A 12,490-nucleotide genomic window follows, 5' to 3' on the forward strand; every position below is an offset into this window, starting at 1 on the left:
GCATAGGTGGTTTATGGTTAGCTATATAGAACTGATATATTCTTGCTACAAGTATGCATGACATTTCTTTTATCTCTTACCCTTTCCCACCTTCTTTATTTAGAGAATGACAATCTGGCTCCATCTGATGCCAAGAGACAAACAATAACAACAACAACAAAAAAGGCATCTGAGGCTCTATCTAGGAAAGAATAAATTAGTGAGTTTCTTGAATACAGCAAAATTAAGTGGTCCTCAGTTTCCTTATTAGTAAGTAACAATATAATTGCCAAATGAGATCTTGCGTGTAATGTGTTTACTGAAAAACATTTTAAATGTTCAATAAATACTACTTAGGAGCATAAGTGGTGACTGTTATTATTAACAAACTGCATAAATTACTATAGTTTGGTAGTTATTGAATTGTGATTATTTATGTTTCTCCTCTCTTCAATGGAAAAGATGATTATTACATCAGGGACAAGAGCAGTGGCATGGTGAACATTAAATATCTTAATGCCAACATTCCTTAGTTGTATCCAAAAGCCAATTACACAGGCACCTGATTATTTTCTCACTAAAGACTCCTGCCTCCCTCAGCTGCTTCAGAGCAATTTACCAGCACTAGATGTTTAACTCTGTAATGACCCCAGGGCATTAATGTCTAGGAAAGGAATGATAAACTATTAACATCAATCAAAGTTAGAAACCACTAGCCTAGAGGTATAGAGAAATGGAAGCCCAATTTGACCAACTGCCAGGCTTCATTCTCCTTCAAAACACTAAATATTCCATAAGAAAGATATTTTTCTCCAGTACTCATCATATAATAGTGATCCCAATAATAATTATCTAACACTTGAACACTTCCAGTTATTAAACAAAATTTCAGATACTTTAATTCCACTTGAACTTCAAAACAATCTGTGAGATAGTCTATTATGAATTTCTATTTCGCAGATGAAGAACCTGAGGCTCAGTGAGGTTAACTCATACACTCTGTAGAAGTGCCCATGTAGTCTGTACTCAATTCCCCATTTTCCAATTCTAAATATAGGGTTCGTTTAACTAGTCTTTGAACCCTATATTAAGAAAGGCCATCTAATGATAAAAGTTCTTAAATTTCCTCTCACTTCTAAAAGAATGTGCATACTTTTACATCTATCTACAGCCAAAACAAAAGTAGCCTTGCTGTACCATCTTTCTAAATGACCTCTCTTCTCTCTTCTTAGTGACATTCTTACTTCACATCCTGTGAAAGAAAGGTTTATTCTTTCACAGAATCCAATTGCCGTGAAGAGACCATGAAAAGAGGCAGGAGGTAGTACATTTCCTCAATTACTTGAAACATACTCATTAAAATGTGATTTCTCCCTTTATTTCATATGCAAAACTTTTATTACATGTGTGTTTCTGTTTGGGTTATCTTACTTCATTGAGGGTGGAAGTCTCATAAGAATAAAGACAAGCGTTCTTATCCTGGTTGCTATATGACTATGGATAAGTTATTTAAACTTTATGGACTTCGGTTTTCTCATTAAGAGGGTAAGTTGGACTAGGTGATCTCTTCCTTCCATCTCTAACACTCTATGATTCTGTGTTATGTCTTTTAGATGTGATTGACAGATTGTTACGCAAATAACAATTGATAAGTATTTGTTGAAGAAATGACAAATGACATTTAATATTTTGAGAACGGCTACTGGGATCAAACACAGCCAAGCACATTATCAAAAGTATTTGGCTTTCACTACTGGAATTTGGAAAAATATCTAAAATATATGTGTCAATACTCTCTATGTACTTCTTTTCATTATTAAAAATAAACTGCAGCAAACATTGTACTTGGTTTGGAGAGCTGGAAATTACTGATCTCCTTTTTGCTCTAAATAATCTAACTTACTTATTATCTAAATTAGGGTAAACAAATTAGTCCATGAGTGAATTTCATCAAAAACTGAAGATCACCTCATTTCAGTGCAAAAAAATTATTTTCATATGAAGTATTTTTAATAGAAGTTTTTTTTACAAAAACTGTTACACATTCTCCTGCCTCCTTAAAGACCATGGTATTTTACCTCTCCTTGATTACCCATAATGCCATCAATACGCAAAGCAGTTGTTATATTGTGTTAGGCTAGATTTTAGTCATTAGAGTGATATTTGAAGTATCTACTGGAGTGCCTAAGTCCATTTGCCCCTCCACAGAGTGTCCACAAACTGTTGTACTGAATAACTTTAAAGTAAACAGAAGAGCCTGTCTACTTGTATTTCTTCTTGCCAGCTGTCATAGTTCATGATTGTCTGTGAACCAAGTGGGTTCTAATCTCCTTTATTTTAGGTAAAATGGCTTGAGAATGGCTTCATCTTTTCAACTAAGTGAAACTGCAGGCTCTGTGACATCTGCTTTCCAATCAGAAGTTGTTTACATTTATTTTCAGACTCATGGCTATGTTCCATACAGTTGTATTGCTGGGAACTGGATTTATAGATAAATGGAGATCTCCTCTACCACCCTATCAAACCTTCAAGTGATACCTTACATAAAGGAGCTCAAGAAATTGTGAGCTATATAAAAACAATAATCACTATTATCCCTACAGTAACAATAATTCCAAATTCACAAGAAAAATGTACAAATTGAGTTCCAAAAGTTGAATTCAATTAACAAAATAATCACTGCATAGACTTGCATTTCTTCACTATAACATATAAAACATAAATCTACATTATGAAAGATAAGCACACATGGATACATTTAATAAACCTTCAAGTATTCAAATAATGTGAATATTTTGAAATATCTTCTATTTTATACTTTAAACCTTTCACATGTCATTTGTATTTTTGCAAGAGACTGGCAGTCTCTTTACATAATTTTTACTGTATTCAGCAGAATCATTTGAATTTTGAAATCATCATTAAAAAATTTTTTAAGCCATAAAATATATTTTAAGAAGTTCTTTTCCCATTGTTTTCAACAAATATTCTTAAATTAGCCTGTGTACACACCCATGAAAAGAAACTCCTTCTTTCCTGTCTAAATATTTCTGCACAACAGGGTAATTGGTTTCAGTTAAGTGTTGTCAGTGGACAGATTCCTCCAGAGAGACCACAGAAGACTCCTGCTGCCCTATAAGAGAGGCCCATGCAATTGGCAACACTAACACTGCAATCAATTAGCAAGATACCATTTTAACAGCAACTGTCTATAATCCTAAACTTGTATCATTAAAAAAACCCAACAAATTAAAGGAAGTTTCAGTACTTTTATGGCTCTTTCACATTTTTGTTTCACAAGAAATAACAATCAAACTCAATTTATTAATACTACTGAGATTTTTATATCATTTCTCAAACGTCTCCATATTTTATCTGTTTTCAAACTCAAGTACCACTATCCTGAAAAGGTAGGGGTTTTTATGGCTTGCTAATCTTTATAGAATCTGTTTCATGAGGAGACCACAGAAAGTCCTAGGCTTTACTTATGTAACTCAGGTTTTTTATAAAGAATGTCCCTTGAAGGCTTCTGTTTCTATGAAAGCTTGCTAGAATTCCTTATAGTTAAATCACAGGAGATTCCTTGCAGTCAAATAATGGGCTTCAATTCCTAGGTATAATTTATTAAGTTTTTATTCATACTTAAGTTTGAGTATATGTTATTTCTGAAGCAAACTTTCTTTTTCTTGATTTCACCATCATCTCCACTGTGTAGTGCTGCTGTGCATGAGTGCAGAAATCACACCAGAAAGTAAAGGCTATAAGTGCTGCCATTAACAGATGCAAAAAGCAATCATAATCCAAAACAGTAACAATTTATTGCAACTCACACAAACTCTATGAGGTACTATCCAACTCTATGAGGTACTAGTCTATAATTTATTTTACTGTTTTTTTCAGAGACCTTATTTTTCACTGGCTATACATCAAAAAATAAGAATCAGCAATTAAAAAATAAGATTGAGAATCTGTAATAAAAAAAATCTAAAACCTTTAAGATACCTTTTATATAATAGCCAATCTTGAACTGAGTCTTCAGTCTGGTAAACTTACACTGGAAATTATGACTGTGTTAAAAAACCACTTAACAAGTATCCTTACCTCCAGTCTCTTTCCATTAAATATGTCTTGCCCAAAATCAAAAAGTCATCTCTCTAGAAAAAATCAAAGTTTCATTGTTTTGCTTCAAAGCCTTACATAGCTTCAAAGCTATGTTCTGCACAAAGAACAAACTTATTAGCTTTACATACAAGCAAATCCCTTAATATATGATCCAAACTACTTTTAAGATCTCATCTCCCACTAAACTACTCAATTAACTCCTTGATTCTCCTTCTGTAATACCAACCTCACTAAATATATCATGGACCATTTACCACAGACATCATGGACTTCACCCCTAGGTGAATTTTCCTTCTGCTTCAATATTTCTCTTTTTATGACTTCTCTAAGTTCCTACTCAAATAGCACTTTCTCTAGAAACTTCCCAATCTCCCTTTCTCCCAGAGTTTCCTGAAAACTCCTCTGTATTGTGATAGTTCCTTGATCAAAGTTTTATTTCAGCACTTCCCAGACTGCCTTCCATTTTTTTCCCATTCTCCATGTGCCTCCCCTTCTAATTTTTTAACTCTTCAAACATAGAACTGTGTCTTATCTCTGCATGCAGGGCTTAACACATGGTAGAGACTCAATCAGTATTGGCTGACTAAATAGTATACAATTACTGTGTGATACATTCTTTTCTCTGACATTATCTTAGAGTTAATGCTTCTGAGTGAATTAGCATGGATGGGGAGATGTGGCCAAGGCAACTAATCACTACAGATCATTACATTGGGACCTATGCAGAGGCCTCCTTTCTCCTACCTAATTCTGCATGCTCACTTGAAAAGAAAAATCATAACTACTGTCTTGGTTGAGCTATGCTGGTAAAGAGGAAAGGATTTTTTCATTTTATTTACTCTAAATTGTGACATAAGTCACATGGGACTTGAAGGCCCTTTTGGCTATGCAACTTCATTATGGGCTTGTGCAAATCATTTAACCTCTCTGGGACTCATCTGAAAAAAACAGAGACTATTAATGCTTTGATTGTCATAAGGTTTTAAGGCCAGACTAGACTAACATATTTTTCAATTCTAAGATCTATGATTCTATTCATCCATCCATCCATCTGTCCATACGTCCATCCATCCATCATCCATCCATCCATTCATGAATGCTTGAGATCTCTTACAACTCTAATATCAGCAATTCTGTATCTATGAAAGTTGGATTCAAAGCAAATGTAAGACATCCCAAACATTCTGCAAAAATTCATACTGTGTCAAAAAGAATGACTTGAGGGATGTGCAGAATAGCAAGTCAGAAGCTCATGAATACTGAAACCAATTTCTCCAGTTGGTATTTGCTTGGGTTTGCTCCTTATGTTTGTGTTTCATTTCCCTGTCTGAACAGTTTGGGATGTCACACTTAAAAGGGACCAAACAGGCTGACTGATAAGTAATTTTTAAAAATTTGGAAAACAGGCGGGATCACTGAAATTCTAAATCATATTTAAGAACTATCCGTAGTGAAAGCATGCCAACAATAAGAACATTCTTTTATACTTAGGTATTTGTTCAGAAAAAAGGAGACCCGAACAACTAAGAAATACATAGCTTGGACATATCAACGATAATGTCAGAGTCTACCTTTGTTTCTGCTGCATGGGTTGTTGCCTCATAGCCATATACTGCATGTCTTCTTGCAGACGATTAAGAGGGGAATCTGGCTTGACACGAATCCCATAGTAGTGGTATTTGGAGTTTCCTCTTCATTAGCGAACAAGAAATATTAGAAACAAAAGTCAGTCAAACTAATATTAATCACATGGGATGTCCATTAAACTTCACACTTGGAAAAATTTGGTAAAAACAGTATATTAATGTTATATATTATGATTAACCTGTTCTGAATACTTTTATGTTTTTATGGTGATAAAATTTGAAGAATCAAAATAAGAGTCTAAATCAATCAGCTAAAGGCCCTGCTAAAGATATTTGTTCATAAACTTTCACTTAAATATTAGTCAAACAGTCCATTTGTTCTATACAAATTACATTTCATTTTCAAATATCTATTTTAAATTTAGTTAAGAAGGGTAAAGATAGGAAAAAAGTTTTTAGCCAGTAAAAATTAGTTAATAGGCCAACAAAAATCAGTCAGTGAATACGCATTCATTGTAAAGTATGTATACAGAACAAAGAAAAAAAATCTTAATTCTACTTTCCTGGATAAGTTCGACATTTTTTCTCTTTACTTCAGTGATGATGAAGTAAGATAACTTAATTATTTGTTACAAAATGTTGTGGTAAAGACTTACTTAATATTTTGAAACCTAAAAAGAAAGTAAGTCTTTAATCTACTGATTTTGAAACACATTTTATTAGTTTCTGTTTTTATGGATTTGTATCAGTTCTGCAGGCTAAATAGGATTTGTCACAACAGACATGGGGAAATTTCTCTATGAAAATGCAAATTTCCACCTGGAATAAAAATGTCACAATTTCGCCATGTTCATGAGAAAGACCATGTTTGCTATTAGAAATGATAGTTTTGCTCTGAATGGAATTTGCAAATTCTTGCAAAATATCATCTTACATATGTAAATTCTTGCAAAGAGAAAATAGTAGTTTTTCACAAGTCCATATATGGCAATACATCAGTGCTTTTTCCAATTTTTTCTTCCATTTACAAAAAGAAATGCAAGAAGAGTATGGATTAAATATTTTTTATAAAAATAGGGCAGAATTGTACTTCCAAGATTTAAAAACATATATTAAATGAACCTTATACATATTTGAAGACATTAAAATCATATTACATAAATTATACTGCTAGTTTAAAAAAAATGTAGGGCATCCAAATATCTACATGCTTTCAGCACAATAAAGCAGATAAAGAAACTTAATGCCCGTAAAGCAAGGCCTTCCACTTGCAAAGATTAGATCTTGTCTTGAAAATCCACTGCAGAAAGGTGCAATAAGCCAAACCAAAAAATTCCACATACCCAATTTGTGGTGTTCTCCTGTACAAACTGGGGGACACTAAGGAGTGGAGGTAGGGTAGGAAGCAGGAGGCATTACTTACAAGACAAAACTACAGAAGAAAATGACATCTCTCTTGTGAGACCTCAAATAGATGGGGTGCCTTTCCTACAAATTAACATTTTAGTTGGGTTGGGAGAGGTTCTTTGTATTTCATTGGGAATGGCTGGGGGAGAGAAGTATATCCATGGTCTTCTTTACTCAAACTTAACCTGGAGATGGGATCTAACAAAAGGCACCTTTTTATTTGCCTTTGTTTAAAACAGTGATTTGATTTACTTTTTGTTTACTAAGGTCCAAAAACTTTAGAAAAGATCTGGTTCTGGTTTGAGTGGTTTCACCAGATTATTTTATTGATGGATAATATTAATAATAGTTTTACATATAGTTCACTTTTTAAAAAAAGTATTTGATTTAGTTTGCCTCATGATTTACATTAATTTTCCATCTGCTCCTTGGATTAGGAGTAGAAAGTAAACGCAAAACAGTTTATATGGTAGAAAGAATGTCTAGTACCTTACTCCTACAATTGCCAGTTTTTCTACATTAGAATTCTATCTTCGTAACACTTCATTTCTTTAAACTCCCTCCATAGTACTTATTTTCTCCTTATTTTTCTAGGCTTCGCTTCACAAACCTAATTGCAAACACTACATACAATTAAAAAAAACAAACAGGAGACATAATTCATAATTGTTACATAGTGGCGGGTGGGAGGAACCCAGAACATCAGAAGGTAAAAGCTGCAATACTGCAATATGTACTTACAGAGTATGGATTCTACCCATTCACAAAACCAAACAACCCCAATTTTGTCCCTTTCTATTTTAAAGACGTGTTTCAAGGTTTGAACGGAGCCTCAAAATAGGACCCATTGAAATCCCTTTCAGTAACAAAAGAAGCACAACAATACAGCTATTAGAATGTTGAATAAAGCCCAGAGTTTCAAAATATTGGCACGGTATGCATAACTGCAGAGCCACCAGCTAGGAGATAGTAGGTTAGGTCCCCAAATAATGATTTTTGTGGTTTTGGGAAAAAAAAAATACTATAGAAACAAAAAGCTTTTCTCAAGGGAATGAAAGCTATTCCTTTAGTGTGAATAGACAATCATATTCTTCAGTTTAAAATATACTATCTTTTGAAGTATAGAAAGAAGGAAACATATTTATGAGAGAGCTAAACCTTCAGCAATCTAAAAGCTGTATAATCACTTAAAATGCAACCGGAAAGCAATAATTCATGCTTTGAATAGATACAGGCCTTGTAAATCTCATAAGACTGAGACAGTGAAGAGGTTTAGGACATGCTATCCCAAACTATGGCACCTTAGCATTTGAGGAAACAACAGAAGCAGGCCACAGAAACTAGAAAAAATTCCCCTCACTCCTTCTCCTCTGAAGCAGGCCATAAAACCTAGCTTACTTTCTCCTGAAAACAGGTAATGGGACCCTCATTCCAGAGGGGTCCTCCTATACCTTGCAGAAAAGAACGTTCTTACTTTTGAAGACACAGGGATGCAGAAAAATCTGAACAAACAGGTCTTGCTGGGCCGGATGCGGTGGCTCACGCCTATAATCCCACGATGTTGGGAGGCCGAGGCGGGTGGATCACCTGAGGTCAGAAGTTTGAGACCAGCCTGGCCAACATGGCGAAACCCCATCTCTACTAAAAACACAAATTATCTGGGCGCAGTGGGTGGGTGGGGGGGCGCCTGTAACCGGGGTTACTCGGGAGGCTGAGGCAGGGAGAATCACTTGAACCTAGGGGGCAGAGGTTGCAATGAACTGAGATCAGGCCACTGCACTCCAGCCTGGGCTACAGAGCGAGACTCCTTCTCAAAAATATAAAACAAAAACAAAAACAAAACAAAACAGGCCTTGCTTAGTTTCCCCCAGATTAGAACCATTAGATCATACCTCTAGAACCATTAGATCATACTCCTTTCTGTCCAATTTCTCCAGAACTATTCACTTCATCAGACTGCATAAAATACATACAGTTCTCTCTGTTTCTTTGGGCTTTCATTTCTGAAGGCACCCAGTCATGTAAAACTTATATTAAACAAATTTGTATGCTTTTCCTTGTTAATCTTTTGCTATAGGGGTCCTAGCTATGAGTCTTGTGATGGTGACAAAAAGATCAATCTTTTCTCCCCACAACACTCACTCTTCTTTTTGGTATACATTTTTAATGAAGTCAATTACTAAGGCTGTGCTTATTTTATTAAGATTAAAAACTCTTCACTTTGGGAGGCCGAGGCAGGTGGATCACCAAAGAGATGGAGACCATCTGGGCTAATATGGTGAAACCCCATCTCTACTAAAAATACAATAATTAGCTGGATGTGGTGGCGCACACCTGTAGTCTCAGCTACTCGGGAGGCTGAGGCAGGAGAATCACTTGAACCTGCGAGGCGGAGGTTGCAGTGAAGAGATTGTGCCACTGTACTCCAGCCTGGCAACAGAATGAGACTCCATCTCAAAAAAACAAACAAACAAAGAAAAAAAAAAGCCAACAAAAAAAACCTCTTTGCTAAAATACTCTGAAGTTGTGCTTTATAGCTAATGAAGTGTAAATCACCTAATGTTGCATAGTATAGTATCTCTATTTTAACTTTTTATATGATTTCTATAAGATTTAGGAAATTAAAAACATTCATAGCCTTCTGTCCAGCTACTTAAAATAATTATCTTATGATAATTTATAGAAATATGGAAAGACAAAAATGAAGCTCCAGAGTTCTAAGTATTCTTTTCATGATGTTTCGGTTGGTGAAAACACTCTTATTTCCAAAGGAAGAAAAACCAGAGATGACTTCTTCACATTGTTTCAATTCAATTGAACTATACTATGCTTTTCCTTCCACACACATATGGTTTCACATTAAAAGCAGAAAAAATAGTAGGGGCTAATAAGAGGTAAAATACAACTATCTTATCACTGAGGAATTTAAAACACTATATTGCAAGTTTACCAAATGATTTTTAATTGGTCTCCAGAAATCAAATGAAAAAACTCTGCTTTAGCTTCTTACTCTAACTGAACAATTATTTATAAAGACAAATGTAAGTTTTCAAAAGTTAAGAGATACATAGTTTTCCATTTACTATGTCACTTAATGCATCATCATTAGTAGGATTTCTTTCAATAAGAGAATACATTTTTTTATGTGTGTGTGTATGTGTATGTGTGTGTCTTAAAGCACCATATGCAAATCTTGCATTAACAGGCTGGTCTACTAATTTCTATGTAGTTTGAGAATCAGCTCTTCTCAAAGCTTTGCTCGGTTAATGTTTTAGACAACATATAATTCTGGCTTGGAAATAGTCACTGAATAACGTCCTTTCCTTTTCCTGGGGATGTTATAAACTGAGCTCATTCTACGTATTTCCTTACATATTGTCTGTAATCAAGTACTTTTGTTTAAACAATATACTGAATTGCTCTAGTTTGAAAAACAGAGATTAGTTTATGATCTTATTTTTCAATACTAACCTAGTGCCCAATCTCCTGGTTCGTAGCCCCATAAAAATTGATCTTATTAATTTTCCAAAAGAGGCAGCATTGACTGGGTCCAGTTTGTGTTCCTGACAGTGTCGAAGGTAGTGGTTGTATAGAGTGCTTCTGGGAAGGCTCACTCCTTCTGCTGTCTCGTAATTGTCCAACAGCCACTGGAGCTAGGGAAATAAGACACAGTAAACACAGACAAATCACATAATTTGCCAAAATTTCTACAAGACACTGCAAACGCAACATACAGAAATACTCAGAAGTTCTTCATCAAGTCTTATGATAGAGTAAACTACTGTAATTCAGAAGCTGGTAATCTACCTTTGAAAATGCTCAGAAACACTGTAAATAGCTGAACATCACTAAGGATCTCAGACAATATCCATTTCTTCAAATATTCAAGCACATGTAGAGACATACTAATTTTCTCTGTATTGATTGCAATTTTGAAAATAGATACCACTTCAAGGAGTTCAAATAATCCCATTAACTGGTCGTAAATATCAGAAATATAATTGCTACGGAACAAAACATGTTACCAAGCCTGGTAGCATGGTACATAAGATGTCTTTAGTGTTGGCTTGTTATAACACATGAACAGCAGCCTGCCTGGTATCAGTGTTTATATTAAAGTTATATTCATTTTTATAGAATTTTAATTTATTTATCTCAAATTACCACTAGAAAATAACAATATGGTCTACTGGGACAGATTCTGAAAGCAGAAAGGACAAAATGCAGTCATTTTGTCCCCAAATGAAAATAAACTAACTAGACATTGGCAAAGAGTTTACATGCAATGAAAATGAATCATTTATTACAACCATTTGAATTTTTCTGCCTCAAAACTGTGTTTATTCATAATTTTGGAAGGCACACTGCAATGGTAGTGGGTAACGCAATACTTTTTCAGTCCATGTTCACATTTTAAAGTTTTATGTTGTCCTGTGTACATTACAAAAAAACATCTTTAAAGCACTGGATGTACAAGAAAATTTTAGAAAATTGAATCCAAGTCTGTATTATTGAATTTTAACATTAGCAAAATTAAATTTTTTATTCATTTATTTATTTATAAAAGGAGAACTGAAATAGACTTAAATTACTTTCTCAAAGTCACATATTGTTTCCATGCCTGAGCTGGTTTCCAATTCACATATCCTGATTACTCCAGACCAATGTTTCACAAAAGCAGTAAATACTTCACATTACTTGTCTCAAAAAAAAATTTTCATGCCATATATAAGACAGGTGTAATAAAGAGCTGACATTTAACACACAATTCAAGTTAATATAAATTTTAGAAGCCAAAGAATTCATTTATTGAGCACCAACTATGAGCCAGGTAATGTGCCAGGCATCTAGTGATGCAAAAATGAATGTGATCTCATCCTTGTCCTCCAGGAATTTCCAATGAAATGCTAAAAATGATAATATGAACATCTAAATAAATAAAAAATTTCTCCATTTTGCTTACATATTTTAAGATTTGCAATCAAACTTAGAACCTGAATTTTCAGACTTTTAATTTAAAAATTCATTAAAAATATTTTCAGAATTACTGACTTTAGTCATGACAACTAATTTCCAAAAACCATTTTAATGTCAAATATTCCTACATGATGTTTATGTAATTAAACGTATGTCATTAAACCCATATTGATAGTTGGCTTACAAAACATAGCCACCAAATCTACAAGACAATCCAGAGTACTTTTAAAAATAAAATTCAAATTTTGATCAGAAAGACCTGAAGTCCTTCACAGGGCACATATAGGAATGAATATGCACATTTAAATGTACATAACACCTCTTAACATATACAAGGCTGACCTATACAAGTTTAAAAAGATTACACAAAATAAACATTCGTTTTTACAATGACATAAAAGTATTACGGGCCAGAAGAA

The 12,490-nt window shown here is 34.1% G+C and overlaps 1 protein-coding gene across 27 annotated transcripts in view; it reads right to left on the reverse strand.

Annotated features, from left to right (window-relative positions):
* LOC105491823 (regulatory factor X3) overlaps window positions 1–12,490 on the reverse strand; it is a 320,376-nt gene that overhangs the window by 79,287 nt on the left and 228,599 nt on the right. For all 27 annotated transcript variants that reach the window (XR_011612518.1, XR_011612519.1, XR_011612517.1 and 24 more), the window contains 2 exons: window positions 10,566–10,747; window positions 5,673–5,792 (listed from right to left, as the gene is read on the reverse strand). Coding sequence is in view for 23 of the 27 variants with exons in the window: in XM_071077749.1 (XP_070933850.1) it covers window positions 5,673–5,792; window positions 10,566–10,747 (302 nt within the window). In the remaining 4 variants the exon portion in view is untranslated. The remainder of the gene's footprint in view (window positions 1–5,672; window positions 5,793–10,565; window positions 10,748–12,490) is intronic.

This window comes from Macaca nemestrina, chromosome 14, assembly GCF_043159975.1.
Source record: "Macaca nemestrina isolate mMacNem1 chromosome 14, mMacNem.hap1, whole genome shotgun sequence".
Classification (NCBI taxonomy): Eukaryota; Metazoa; Chordata; class Mammalia; order Primates; family Cercopithecidae; genus Macaca; species Macaca nemestrina.